We start from the raw sequence: 16,283 nt of genomic DNA, 5'->3' as shown, positions 1-16,283 counted from the left end.
TTACAAGTGCTTTCCTCAACATACGTTTAATACCAATTAATCTAGCTCTGGAATAGAGGTCCTCGTATTGTAAGTTTGTAAGGAGTGTAGAAATATAATTTCAAATTAATTAAATAATAACAAAATAGCTGAGTTGTATCTATGAGATATCCATATAAAAAAAACTTTAATAATTTCCATTACCTAAATAAAACTATCAGGTATTGAATGGATACGATATGAGTAACAATGATTGCTAAAATTAGCTTAAGACAAAATCTTCAAGGATATCCCGAGAGGTTTCTGACTTAACTATGAAGATGACAAATCTTGTAAACTACCTATAATAGAGTTGATGTATCTTTCTAGTCACAACCTGACTTCAATTATTCGAAAGACTGTTACTTGAATACCACAAGTCCAAAATTGCTGTAATTCCAGTTAGTAACTGTTAAAATATTGGAACAATAGCTCCAGATAAAATTGTAGTCACTTTAGAAGTTTTTTTGTAGGTACTATCAAGTATTTCGAGATTATGAAAAAAATATACCAATGAATCAATCAACTTCCAAAATAATTGAGTTGTATCTATAATAAACTAATACTCTGTAAGCTTATCAACAGAAGTGTTGTGGGTTCAAATTGATTTCGCCCCGTTTTATCAAGAATAAGTGTAAAGTATCATATACTGTACATTGTATCATTTTCACTTTATTAATACTAATAAAAATCTATTCATTCATCGTTTCTGATGCTTTTGAGTATTTATTTATTCAAAATTATTTAATTCTGAGATAAAAATTCCTAAGTGAAAAAAGAAAATGGTAGCTATAAGGATAACCGCTGAGTTTTGGTTACTTCAAATACGACATTTGTAGTCTCCAATCATCCAGGAACAATACCCTAGAATGTTCGACACTACTTCTGAAATACTCTGTATAAAGTTAGTAGTCTTCGTAGTATCATCCGTAAATGTACAGCGATGCGTCGATGTTTAAAACATCGATGTTTTTCACTTATCGATGTTAAGGTGAAAAATACATCGATGTTTTGTCTTTCGATACCCATCCCCAATGAATTAAAAATAGGCCTATAACCATCATCGGTAAATAAATCTATAACAAAATTTCAAGTTAATCAGTCCAGTAGTTCAGACGTGATGATGCGTCAAACATAATTTTCCTATCCCGTATGTGTATAAGCCAGTTCTTCAGTTTATTATAGTACTAGCCATCAGGCTCGCATCGCTCGCCATATCTGTCTAGCAAGGGGGCTCCGCCCCCTGGACCCCCCAAGAATGAGATCAGGCTCGTTTCGCTCGCCTGCATTTTTCATTTGAGCATTTTTATCATATGTTAGGACGATCCAGACTAAACGGATATGGCGAGCGAAGCGAGCCCGACGGCTAGTAATATAATATTCCCTGGAATAGCTCTGATTGAAGTAGCAGTGCCCAATCAATTTTTCCGCGATAAATGCATTTCAATCTTCAACTTGGTGCAAACCTAACAAAGTCAACTTAACTTAATGCCAACCTGACAAAATTATTAATTTAGTTACCAGTCAACAACTGTTTCGAAGAGGTACTCTCTCTAGAATATAGTTCTATATTAACATATGGTATGGATATTTTTCAGTTATAATTAAGAGAATAAGAAGAATATACATGCTAAAAGACGAACTTTAAACCTTTAAAAACCACCCTTAGAGTTAAAATATTGCCAAAAGATTTCTTAGTGCGCCGCCTCTAAAGGGCCAACTGAACATACCAACCAAATTTGAACGTTTTTGGTCCGGTAGATTTTCAGTTCTGCGAGTGAGTGAGTGCCATTTAGCTTTTATATATATAGATAGATTACAAGATTCGGGATAAACCATGATGCATTTTCTCAAAACTGTTTTAAAAATAGCAGTCCAGAAGGTTATGTTTACTAATGTTTATAATCTGATTTTCTTATAATTACTTCAATTTATTATGAAATAACTAAAGTTAGATTAGTTTGACAATAGAAACAGGTCAGTAAAAATCAAGTCTACTAATAAAAAATGTTTATTTCTCTAATGTTACACAACTTCTGAGGTAATTGAACTAACTTCAATTGTAACATCCAATAATAAAATTGCTTTTCGCCATTCAGTGGATTTGAATGCACAAACCTTGAGGAACGACAATTCCACTTATTCCAAATTTCTCAAACATACTATTATTGTATACTTCTATCGAAACTACATTATTTTATAAGTTACAAAAACATAAGACAATGAGTATAGTTAAATTATATAAAAAATTATAAAGAGCTTCAACTCTTTTATTTTCAACGACAAAATAAGTTAACAATCGGCTATCATGATGATTGCCAAGGTGAATATACTACTAAGGAGGTAGATCTATTAACCTTGGGTGATCCCAGCCTTGTCAGATATGGCATCTATTACCAGCACTTTGAAATATGTCTACAAAGACAAACACACTGAAAAGTTTTTATAAATACGCAGTTTACGAAAAACACAGATCGAATAATAGAAGTTTTTCATTTTTTGTTTATTTAGCTATAAAAACTTTATTGTAATTGGATGGCAATTACAACTTATTTAACATAACCTAGTTTCAAAAACTATCAAGTTAGTAGTGGAGATTTATAAGCTAGCATGACTAATTATGTGAAAGAGTCAATTGTTTTATGACATAATTGTAGAATAGATTATTATTTAATCACTGTATGAGTCCGTCACAATGAGATATGAGCATATTCGAGGAAATTTTTGCAAACTTCACAGATTTCCGAGATTTAGGATCTCGAATCCAAAGTTCAGTAACGGCCTCCCTTTCCTGAAGGTCTCATCATATCATTCTCATGGACGCTGAAAACAAAAACAGAAAAATAATCATTTTTCATATTATAAAATTCAAGAAAATTCACAGATTTATCAAAACATACAGTTACAAGAAAAAACTCAGAAACCCAACAATAAAACATCACAATTACACATGTAAATTACATAATTTACATTAATTTGGTAAAAAATTCAATGTGTACCGGTATCTAAATCCTGGAGAAGCTCTTACTATTTGTTTTCTTTCTCAATACAAATTACAATTCAACAATTACTTTGAAAACCTCATAAAAAATCTCTATAATAAAACAAACTATAACCTATATAATATTATAACCTATTATATTATAATCTCAATATATAACCTATAACCTCTTTAATGATACGGTAACCTATGTTAACAAAACCGAAATGGAAGCCGTATTTCCACAACGTTTACATTTACGTTCACCTTAACGTTTACGTTAGTCACAATACTTCACATTGTTGCTTATGACGCAACTCACACTGATTAGTCATTGCAATTGGACCAAGGTCTATAAATACAGGTCATGACACTCGTGTTTCTTATGGAGCGGCCATTATGTGGGGTCTTTATGGCGGTACGTTTGAAATATTCAAATCTGCTCACAACAAAATCATGCATTATGCTTTTTAAAAACAATATTCTGGTTCAGATCATATGTAAATTCAGGTTTTCAATTTTTTAATAATGAGATTTCAATGATAAATGGTTCAATTATTATTTTTTCATCATAAACAATAAATTGTTCTTTTTCTTGTAACTTATGATATTCATAAGGCATTGGGACAAAAGGCTAACCTCAAAAAGAGTTTGAGTTCTCAATCTAAAAATCAAAAATTCAGTTACTAGTTGGAATCTAATTATTATTCTGTGGGGATTATTTATTTTACAATTCAAAGCCGAACAATATTTCTTGAACAATATAACAAAATAACACATCATGTTGTTCAATCTATAATGATAACAGCTGATAAATTTGAAAATTGGTGAACTAGAACCCCATAAAATGGCGATTTTGCAATGCATCACGGGATTGTGTCATGACCTGTATTTTATAGACGTTGAATTGGACATGTCTCGATAAGCAACTATGTGAAGTATTGTGACTAAACGTGACTGATCATGTCTTGTCTTGACTAACTGGTGTGCGCCTAGCCTAAGAGTTACATCTTTATCAACACAAAAATTTTACGAAAAATTATTATCTTTCACTCATTGGCAAGTTTTTTTCCATCAACCATAAAAAAAATATACAAATACACAATTAAATTAGATGGTAATTATTATGAAGGGTGATATTGTACAAACAAGCCTCGAACATATATGTTCTCAGATTATAATAGTCAACATTAAAATTTACAACAAATATCCATTTATGTACACCCAAGCTAATAATGTTACTAATATTATAATTTGGTTTGTCACTGATGATAAGTTTGCATTCAAACGATCTGATATCGCTAATGATATTCTACATCTTGAAAAAGAGTTGAAAACAAATCAATTAGATGATTTTATTTTTAATGATTTCAATTATTAATCTATCAGTGAAATTGAAGAAATTATAAACATTAAATTGAAAAATATTCCACTTTTACATTTATAAGTTTTTAAAAAAACCTTTGTAAATATTAAATCTAAATTGTATGAGCTACTTTCTTTTAATAATTTTCATCTCCATTAAAAAACGTCAATTAATATAAGAATACTTAAAAAATGTTTATAAATTTTCCAATCACAAAAAACATTTACTCTTTCACTCTCTTCACTATAGAAGCAAGTATTTTCAAACATTAAGCTCAATTTATGTCAATTACATGAATTTATGTAAAATAAGAATAATTCGAGTTGATTTTACATCAACATCTACAGAAATACTTCGTAAATGATACATTTAATTCGAATTTTATAAAAATACATTATACAACTTACAACGTCATTGTTTTCATTATACAAGTATATTCGAACTAGATAACAATTTTGTATTCATTCATTGAAATTCTGATAATATTTTTACAAATAATATCGTTGTGGTTAGACATCCTATGAATATATGGAAATCTTATGAATATATATATATATATGGAAGCTTTTATTACAAGCTACATTTCTAGTTTAAACCAACAACTCAGTTGAAACTAAGTTGGTGCATACGGCCTCTTAACTCAAGACAATCACAGAGTTTTATTAACATGCAATATTTGGGTGAAGCAAGCACCAAGACCCTTGATGAATTTCACTCATATTCAAGCAAACACATTAGGTTAATATGCACACAAATATGTTTTTCAAAGACAATTGAAGACATAGCAGACAGGTGTTAGAGAAGCAGAAGCAACAACAAACTTTGTAGGATGACTAGAGACTTATTGTTTGAACAGAAATTAACAACAAAATCACTAGTCTTCCATACAACGAATGCCTTTCATAATCAAGACTCCTTCGGCTTGGTTAGTAATGGTTAGTGATCTGCTCCAGACGAAGTTTCCGTGAAACAGCACACGTCGATCTCAGCATTCCCTTCACGTATGCACACATTCAGAAAAAAACAATTATTTGCTATAGATGGCTGATCACGAACTGAACTCGAGATCAATCAAGTTTGCCAACAATACACATTATTATTTTATTCAAAAGTCATTGTAATTAACTGAACTTTACAAATAACTGTGTCTTGGTTCTAAAAACTCACAGTTGGGAACCTAATTTTTAGATCTGCAAAAGCCCATTAGATATTTTATTCTTCATATTTTCAGCAAGAGCTCAGCTCGAGAAAGGTCTATAAATCTTGACGTTTTTATAGACCTTGAGCTCGTGATGAGCCATCAATATAGTAACTTAATACAAGTGAATTATTTTATTCATCAACTCACTTTTAGATGTTCACTTCTTAATCTACATCTAGTATTTTTTTCATATTTAACAGTCATTATTTTATTTCTCAGTCATCATAGTATCACTATTTCTCAAACAAATCTCGAATATCATAACTTTAATGTCAAAAATGATATTATTTGAATGTTTGAGTAACGTTAATTTCAGTCTTTTCATAGTATAATCAAGCAGTAGTAGATTATAAACTCAGAAAATGATAAATAATAGTAATATACAGTACTGTTACATTGAATTAATGACAATTCAGAGTAAATTTGGATTCAAAAATGGAAATCTACAAGTGAATTTAGATAAAGCATATTATTTTCAATGGCATTGTAGACCTATCGGACTTCTGGCCGTAATCATTATAAATGACTATTCTTGCTTCCTTGTCAAGCACGCTTTGATGGACTAATTCGAATCGTTGAAACACAATTATGTAAAACCACAGACAGAATATATAATAGGGCAGAATATTTATTGTACTCTTTGGTAAGACCGAAGTTAGTATTATAACTTTTTCATTTTTTTTTTTTGTCTCCACAAATGTAAAGGTTTATTTTTAGTTCTGAACTCACAGCAGGCGCTCAGGTTTTCCTTGCCGGCTGTGCCAACAAGTAAAACTTTTTTTATTGAAGAAAACTTATTTTATTTAATTGTATTGTAAATTTGAAATTATTTGAGTTTTCTTGTATAATCTTATATTGGTAAATGAATTATTATTATTTACTAGAGTTGTTCCCAATCTGCCACATCTTCCCTCGCTAAGAATCACGTAGAGAAATCTAGTACTTTCTCAAATTCAAATTTTAATTCTAATATAGCTTAACAGAGATTTACATATTATAACCTTTCTTCTTAAATTTCACCTTCAAAAAGTGTTCAAATTTCCTATACTTATTTTTCAATAGATCTATTTTCAGGCTGTAGAATTCAAGTGGGATTACTATTCAAAGAAACAATAATATTATATTTTAGTAAATGCAACCGTGCATGCTTCATGCAACCATCATTATTCACATGTTATATTCATGTTCAATGAGTACCAAAGCACCTTAATGTAAATTAGAACTCTTAAGCTGCGTTCACACCAAAGTTAATAACTTAATCCTTATAGAATCTATTAGATTGAACATAACTTATCATACACATGATGAACATATGTGTTTGTCAAGTTCCGTTCAATCTAATAGAATCTATAAGAATTAAGTTATCAACACTTTGTTAATAACTTTGGTGTAAACCCAGCTTTACGTTTCTGTATACATTAGGAAGATTGTTCATGCTCATTAACTCGAATTATTTCTTGGATTATGATAGCTTTTGATAACAATTTCGGATTATAGTATAAACTATAGAAAAAAGTATGAAGCATCTTATTAAAAAAGTCGAAAATATATATTCAACAATTTTAAAGATATCATATTACTTGAAATACGTATATATAACCAATTAGTTTTTTGTCAATGATAATACTATTGGTTTTAGTTGGATTGGCATTCAATTCAAAGTCTATTAATTGATTTATTCATTTTATTAATACTTGGTTTAAAGTACCTAAACTAAGAGTAAACTCTTCAAGCAATCAGTAAACACTCAATCCAAAATTCCAAGGGAGTTAATAACTATTGATTGTTGTTAAATAGTAAAAAATATTCAAGCGACACAAGGCACTCAATTCCAGATTTCAATTGAGATGGTAAATTCCAACTTATGATATGAATAAATAGATTCAAGTAGAAGGGCATTAAAATTTGAGATTTCAAGTAGTTGCTACCCTAGCAACCAATAGGCTTTCAATCCAATATGCCAAGTGAGTTGTTATTCATAAACAATTATCAAGATAGAACAACTTTTGTTTTAAGCAACCAATTAGAACGATTGTAGTGAATTTTTGCTGAAAAAGGATACTAAACTTGGCAGAATTTCATCTCAAGAATAATTGCTCATTGATTGATAAGGCTCCTAATCTATTAAAATAAATTTAATGTATCATTTTTCGAATGAAGCTTTACAGTATTCATATAATAAATAGAAAGTTCCATTCACAATAACATGGAAGACGAAATAATGCGATAAACATGTTTAAGTACTTGACCTTGACTTCAACAAAAATTGTAAATAATACATCGATAAAGAAACGCAATATTTTCATGGATTTTACTGATGCTTCTAGAGCTTAGAAATTTATGATACTATGAATTGCAATGAATTTTCACTGTTCAGCTTGGATAAATAAAGACGCTGTCCACAAGAGAGGGAAGTAGTGAATGATCGGAAGAGAATATTCAGAAAGTAGATTACTGCTATATCTGGTATTTTTTACAAGCAGGTCAAAGTTCCAAAAAATGATGAATTATTTCACCATCAATTTGTTATTTTTATGGCAAAAGCCCTATCCTTGCCACGACAAATTCCATGCCATGATTCCCTAATCTGACAGTGAGAGTCAAGTCAGTGGAAAAAGTAGGAAGGCATTGTTGCCACTTTTTCTTTTCCTTCTCTAGTAGATAGCTGTTTCTCCGCCTTCTCTAGTAGATAGCTGTGAATCAAACTATCCCGTAAATGTGAACGAATATTAATTGTTGGTTTTTGCTGATAATTATCAATACTAACTCGAACAATATTCACCAAGTTTTCATGATTTAGTAGTAAATGAGTTCAAATACAGTAGCTCCCCAACCACCAAGTGCTTTATAAATGTGATGAAGTTACCTCTGTTGTAATAGGTACTGGGCCATCTGTATTTGCTGTGGATTGCCAGTGATTGTGATTATTCTGTCGTTGCTGCCGGGTGCCGGCTCATCAATGGTTATTCCCGCTCCAGATTCGCCGCGAATTTTGCGAATCCGAACGCCCGACTTGCCGATTATCGCCCCAGCCAGCTGCAAACACACACACGGATTACTAACAACCAATTCATTCATAAATAGTTCTACAAACACGAAAAAATCATTCAATAATAATTGAGAAACAACTTACTTTTCAATTGAAAGTAAATTGAATTATTTTTTAATTGTCCAAAGTAGCCGGAAAATATATGTTGGTCTCTTAGACTGTTCACTACCTACAAGACACACATGTGTACATACATGTCATCATACATTATTGTGCCATCACAGCGGAAGGCTTCCAACAAAATTTTTTGAGATTAGATTTTTGTATCTTTGATTTTTGTTCACTACTCTGAGGTTAAATTATTATTTTTGAATCATTATAATTTGAAATTTTCTAGTGGTTTATTTATTTTACTCATTTATGTTTGAAGCTGCTGTCAAACAGCTGCTTTTTGTTCGATCCTCTTGCTGATACCAAAACATACATGTTCATCATGTATGTCCTGTAGTGTCCAGTCTGAGGAGTCATCGGTGATGATACTCTACACACAATTCTAGGTTTGAATTAGAAATTCGAGAAAGTCGCAATTTTACAAAGTTTGTGAACGCTGTTATTATAAGTATTTCTTCGGTTAGAGAGCCTAATCTAAAATAATTTAATTAGGACTCTAGCTATGTTAGAACAATAACTTCACTATCAATACCGTAGTTCCATTATTTATTTCCATGAGGGTTATTAGGAATAAAAATGAATAAATTAAAAGAAACAATGTGAGAATGAGAATAAAAGAAAAATAGTAGGCTAAGTATTAATAATATTATTACAAAAGTTTTGAAATTTCCGTGAATGATTCCAATACAAGACTGAAGTTATGAGGTAATGATAAATATTATTGAATAGAAAGAAAGATTTTGGGAGTCCGATAGTAGCAAGCATTCAAAAGGTACACCAGTGCTCAATGTTGATTTTGGCTTAGACCACAAACTCAAGTTCTGTCGTGAATTTGTAAAACTCGTTCAATAAGATTTGGAGGAATTGAAACTACACTCTTGTAGTGCTGTATCAGTTCACTTCTACTCTGCAATATTGTTGAAACCGAAATATTCTAGACGACAAAAAGTCTATTAAACTTCAAGAAAAACACTACATAATCATAAATTCTTGGCATGAAATGTGATTGTTCGGAATCTAGTGGAAAAGGGAAATTTTGGCAAGGGATATTGCATTCAGTATACTGATCATAGTATACAGAAGGGACACTGCCTTGAGATAATAATTGTTACAATGGGGTTTTAGCTGCAAGAACTTCACTAGAATAAAATAATTATATCAAATTATTATTGTACCACCTCGCACCACAACGATTATAAGGACAGATGTATTGAACAAGACAATAGAATGAGCTTTTCTAGTGAAAACGAGATTCATAGTTGTAGAAACATTGGTGGATGTAGAGATACTTTTACATTATGAACAAGGAAACCGATTTACAGAATTTCAGAGTATATTGAGAATCCCAAACCATCCTAATATACTACTTATTACATGCAATACTACTTATTTCACCAGGTCAAACAAACGAAAATTGAATACTTTCAACTCTTTATCTTCTAAAACAGTGAATTCTCCGATGCAAAATTAAACCTGGAGTTCGCAACTCCAGTGGTTATAAAAAACGTAATAATTATCAAGTTTACAGGGTACTTAATTTTATTATTCAACTTATATAAAACTATTTAAAAATTAATTCAACAACGACGTTTGTAATGAACCGACAGTTTCAATCAATATTATAGTTAAATTCTGGAGGGAAAATAAGCAGTGACTTAACTGTCGAAAATGAACGGAAGCATCTACTTCCGTGAAAATTACAATACAAGTTAGTCATTAGTACATTATTGAAAAATGTGCAGTGACTCAACAGTCAATAGTGCACCCAAGCTTTATAAATCTGGTCTAACAGTGATCGAAACAACTTCTGATTACACAGAATGCGCTATTTATTAAAAGCATATTTCAAGACTAATTTGAAATTATCATTACTAGTTTTTGTGGCAAGGGCTCTTCTTCAGCTATATGCACTAGAGAAATTGGAAAATCTGGAATTTTAAAAACTCAGACAGCATATCGGTGGTTTTAACACTTGCCGACACGACATCCAGATGTCTTCCGATTGACCGAGAATCAGCTGTTAGTGAGAATGAGCCAACCGGAGAACATTCAGAGTCGTGTCGGCGAGTGTGAAAACGGCAGCAAATAGCTATTTTGTGTTATAAACATAATCCCCTGATAATTTAGATTCTGTAGTCGGTTTCCTGTGATAATGGAGAGGAGAAGGAAAAACGGAACTTACATCTTTAGGAATGCTGACTTGCGTAGACTCGGGGAGGGGAGGGCCACCATTGCCTAAGCCTCGAGGGGGGCCTCCGCCCCCCATTGGCCCACCCATGGGGCCGCCCATCATTGAGGGGGAATCATTGATGCCCAATGGGCCAATGCCAATGCCGTTGCCTACGGACAGAACCAGACAAAAGCTCCAATTATTCAAAATTCGACTATCAGTAATGGATCCACTACGATGAGTAAGCATCATCGGATATTTGGGGAACCCCTAGAGAGGTTAATGGAGTGGAAAATAGTGAAAAATCAAGGGGAATCGGTCGATAATATCTACTAAACTTGATATCAAATCATTTCTAGTTGCATAAATGAATAAGATGACAAGTCAGTCTTTTGAAGCAATCTCTAGAGGGACTAATGAAGTAAAAAATTGAGGTAACTAATCCACAAGCAGCTAGTTTTGACTATTAATATCCGAGCTTGAGGAGTTATGTGACCTATCTTAGCAGCACTTAGGTGACCCAAGACAACACCTAATACGCAGTAATTATGAATAACATCTCCATGGACGAGAAAAATATCTTTGGGAACATATTTCCATTGAGAAAGTAGATAATTTTACCTTCAACTAATTATACTTACACTAGTTGAGAGGGATGGGATGTGATGTGACGAGTCTTGCAAACAACACAATGTAAATAATGTTAACATAGCCACTACAACTTGTCATAGATATAGATGATAGCAAGGCAAACATCGAAACATTGAGAGCAACTATTTTCACTATTTTCCAGCCATACGCTCATTAAATTGGAATTATAATTGATTCATAAAAAGAAAGCAGAAATGTAGTAAGGTGAAAATAGGATGAAAATAAAGTAATTATTGGATGAATGATTTTAAATATTTCGATTATAAAAAAGAGTGTTTGGAGAATGAAGGTGACATGAAATGGAATATAGATTTAATAATTGACAAATATTAGAGAGAAACAACCAGAATAGTTTGAGAAGAAGGATACATAGGAAATTACCACAAACTTGTATTTTAAAATATAGTTATGGTCTTAAAACCCAGAAAGCAGATTTAATGAATACATAAACTTGTTAGAAAACATATTAGAAATTTCCACTGAACGATTATGAGAAGTGCTCTTAAACTTTAAAACTGTTCAAGTGTTTCAAATTTTGTTAACTTAATAATTATTTTATCAAACACTATAGTATTATTCTCTTCAAGATAAAAGAAAACTGACTTTTTCCAATTCTCCCTATAGCGATAAAAATAAAAGTAAAAACAAATCTTATTAATGGAATGCAATTTTAGCAAATGCCATTTTTTTCAATAGATTACACCATCAAATTTATACTTTGTTAAATCAAAAGAATAAAAAATCTTAAAGAGAAACATCTACAAGTAATGAAACAATGACCTGTGGCAATTAATATATAATAATGATACACATAAAAAACCAATACAAAATAAATAAAATAATATTAAGGAAGTAGGAAAGGAAGAGAGGGAAATACCAGAGGAGTCAGAGGATGTTCGGGAGCGGAATGAACTACCACTTGATCTGCCACTGCCCTTACTCCATCTATCTTTCTTGTTCTTGGCTGGAAAACGTATATCAAATCAAAATTAAAATAGTATCATTTACTCCAGTAAGGATTCATTTTGTATTGGATTTGTAAATGTACTTCAAATTCAAATAAATTGGATAAATTATTTTCAATTATAAAGTCATAAACTATACTTTCAAACATAAAACACCATTTAAATAAAATTGAACACGGTTATCCTTACAATCATAAAATATATCTAATTCAATTGAATAATGACTAATGGTGAATAATAATAAATACCAACCATCAAGGTGATATATCAAAAAAGTTGATTTGAATACTATTTTGTTCAAAGTAGACTATTTTATTGTCTTCTTTTTGATTTGAATGATAAGACTCAACTGCCTGATAAGACTCAAATTTTTAAAATCATTTAATTGAAGATTTTTAATTGATACTACTTTACAACATTATGCACTGTACAAGCACAGGCACAGCCATTACAGGAAAAATTGCATAATTTATTGTTTACTTTCTTTTTTAGGGTTCAAGTGATATTATCACTGAAATATTTCTTCCTATAAGTCCAGATCGCCATAAAAATCCGTGCTAAATGTCCACATGAGCACCAGACTTGTGTATGAGTGATTTAGTGGGAAGACGATAAGGATAAGGTGGACGAACCACCTAAACTCAATTATAGTTTAGTATTACATTAAGTATTATTCGTTCAGTAAGTATTGAATGTTGCAGTTCTCAGCACTGTAGAGTCTGTAGTTGTTCGAAATTTTGCACAATTTATGTGAACACATTTTAATCTAGTATCATAGACTAAGGTAGAACTTTCAAGAGAGCTACTAGGAGATTTATGAAAAATATATTAAAATAGTGATATAACTGCAGAACAAAGAATATTGTCACAGCATCACCACATTTGACGTTATGAACACATCTCTGTGTGGTATCTTGAAGGCAAGGTGCACTGAACACGAACTACAACAATAATCTAATAATGCAACATAATCTAAGAGAACATTCAAAGCGAAATACTGCCATTTCTCAAGATTTGGAACACTGTCATTCGAGAGTACTCACTGTCATTTCATTGATATTCATTGGAAATATACTAGTTTTATGAATTATTTCGTAAAAATGACATTATTACAAAATGTACCACTTCCCTGCGCCAACCCTAAAATATTCAAGATACAGAAGATTAATTTCCTACTTCAAAGAGTCCCAAATTTATTGGTATGATATGAGGAATCGCAGTGGTGGAGTGGAAAGGATTCAGAATAATTCATTTTCCGTTTGGAAACAAAAATGAATAAAGCTCAGGCGGCACTAGAACAAAATGATCTTACCTCCTCCACCAAATCCACCACCGAAGCCGCCTCTAGACAAGGGAGGGGGGCCACTGCAACAAAAAACATCCATTCAAATTACATTACTCTGAATGAATGCAGGTTCTACAAACTAGAGACACATCAATAATAGTTTTGCAAAAGTATTATTTGAAGTGTGAAAATTCAAACACTTGAAAATATTGTAGGAGAAATAATAAACGAGGCGAACCTCAAGCTATTTCTCTCCAGAATTAAATAAAATTAGATAACTTAGTCCAAAATAAAGCTGTTTCAAATAGTGTGGAACTCTAAATGGAAAACATATATATATTATCGCCAGATTCAGTAGATTGATACAACTATTTCAAACAACAACTAACCACCTAGTGACTTACTAAACACTAACTAATTAATAATACGCACAAAAAAACTAACAAAACCTACTCTAGAATATGCTACGCCATAGTGGAGTAGGTCAATTTCCACACAGAAAAAACTAAACAAGTAGAGGACACATTATAAGAATTTTTTGTAACTAACTATTGTATGTAATATTGTAATTTATCTAATATTTTGTGTAGCCTAATTGATGTTGTAGTTTTAGTTGTTTTGGGAAAAAAACATTTTATTTATTTAGTTACTATAGATATAGATAATTGAATAAAGGCGAGCCTCTCCCAAATCTGGATAAAATAAAGATATGTAACATGAATCCGATAAGTCATTTCAAAATGAGGTTAGGTTTCAAATAGTTTACATTGTAAAAAGTTATTATTGAAAAAGTAATGTTTTTGAATTTATAAATGAATTGCTCTGGATGTGTAATCCAACATTCAAAGAAATTATAATTATTATTGAAGGGTAGCTTTGATTTCATTTACAGGAATAAAACTGATATTCTTATGAATGTTTTGGTGGAGAGTCCCTGACAGGATTTCCATCTCGTCTGATTCATATATTTGTGAGTTTCAAGTGAGTGAATTTTACAATCGATAAGTGATTGAACTGACCCAATTCCTCTGGGTCCAGGACCAGGGGGTCCAGGTGGTCCTCCGAATCGATCAGGTCCTCCCATGCCCCTGGGTGGTGGCGGTCCACCGCCTCCACCTCCACGGCCCCCCATCGGCGGCGGTCCGTTGCCCATCATGCCGCCTCCGCCGCCGCCTCCACCCCCGCGACCACCCATACCGCCCCCGGCGCTGCCGTAGCCGCCGTACTCGTCAGGGTACAGGTCATCGAAGTTGTGCGGGTCGTACGGATTCTCCACGCCTTTCACCGGCGCCTAAAATAACCAACAAAATTCAAGTTAATAAGAGTCAGAAATAATATTACTTAATACTGTATAGCCTAATTGGAGTATAACAGAAACATTTTCAGATAAAAATAAGTATACACACAAATAGTCAGTCATTGAAGAGCACACCAGCCTCCAACAAGTTACATAAAATTGTTAAAAATATACATAATAATAATAATAAAAAAGAATATCGAGTGACCTGACTGGCTCAGGTCTGGTGTCAGAATTTTCATGTCGCACCTGATGAATTTCAGGCTCAAAGCTCAGAACTAAACGACCGTTTTTAGGCCGATTTCTTCTTGTGTCAATTTGAAAGACGGTAGTGGCCCGAATAATTTATCTTAGCCTGCCAATATTCGAAACAGAGGCCACTGGTTTTCAAAGCGTCTTAGCACCTGAACCCCTCGACTACGGTTTGTGAATATCATTAGTATTTGCAGAGATCCCAACTAGAAAATATCATTCAAGCTCAAGTTTGAACTACTGTACATATCTACGCTGTGAAGTAGAGCACTGACTTGAAATTAATATTGAATGATAATTTGATAAATAGAATGTAAATTGATTAAAAAATATAACTGATTCAAAATGTAATAAAAATTACAAGAATGTGAGCACGCCAAATTAAAATAATTGAATACATTACAATCTGAATTAGTCCAATGAAAATAATATATGGTTCATTAACAAAATTAAACAATTATTTCGATAACTGAAAATGTATTCCTATAAATAATAATGAATAATGTTGATTTCACTTCAATATCAACTATGGAAAAAATACTGAGTGTCCTGTTTTCAGCTACGTGTGTAGGTCGTACCTAAATACCAAGTGTCCTATTTTTAAAATCGCATTTCATTCAATTTAGTAAACACGATCAACATTCAATAAACATGTTGACTTAGCTTCTATTAGCCCTAACTATAATAATATCACAAATAAAACATGCACACTCACAGATTTGAGGAGGTCGATGATCTCCCTGACACAGTTGACACAGGTGTTTCCTTTGCCGGTGATCTGGACCACGCGGTCAGTGCTGTCCGGGCAACAGTTCGTGTAGATCTTGATGCGAGCTCCGGTTTTCTACAAAACAAATATAGCATACACTCTAGTTAATTAATAGCAAAATTGTACATTTTAACTGAATTAAAAAGTACCCTCGTTAATAAATAAAAAT

The 16,283-nt window shown here is 32.1% G+C and overlaps 1 protein-coding gene across 2 annotated transcripts in view; it reads right to left on the bottom strand.

The window, feature by feature from the left end:
• Positions 1-2,013: 2,013 nt before the first annotated feature.
• LOC111045785 (heterogeneous nuclear ribonucleoprotein K) overlaps positions 2,014-16,283 on the bottom strand; it is a 40,440-nt gene continuing 26,170 nt past the window's right edge. The window contains exons 8-13 of one of the 2 annotated variants that reach the window (XM_022331246.2): positions 16,061-16,189; positions 14,816-15,087; positions 13,824-13,876; positions 10,908-11,065; positions 8,432-8,601; positions 2,014-2,841 (exon numbers count right to left, since the gene is read on the bottom strand). In XM_022331246.2, the coding sequence (XP_022186938.1) occupies positions 2,790-2,841; positions 8,432-8,601; positions 10,908-11,065; positions 13,824-13,876; positions 14,816-15,087; positions 16,061-16,189 (834 nt within the window). In that variant the 3' untranslated portion in view covers positions 2,014-2,789. The remainder of the gene's footprint in view (positions 2,842-8,431; positions 8,602-10,907; positions 11,066-13,823; positions 13,877-14,815; positions 15,088-16,060; positions 16,190-16,283) is intronic. The other variant, XM_022331247.2, reaches the window with a different exon arrangement.

The sequence above is a fragment of the Nilaparvata lugens genome, chromosome 2, assembly GCF_014356525.2.
Source record: "Nilaparvata lugens isolate BPH chromosome 2, ASM1435652v1, whole genome shotgun sequence".
Taxonomy (NCBI): domain Eukaryota; kingdom Metazoa; phylum Arthropoda; class Insecta; order Hemiptera; family Delphacidae; genus Nilaparvata; species Nilaparvata lugens.
Note: the sequence above shows the minus strand (reverse complement) of the source record. Positions and strands in the feature narration are given on the sequence as shown.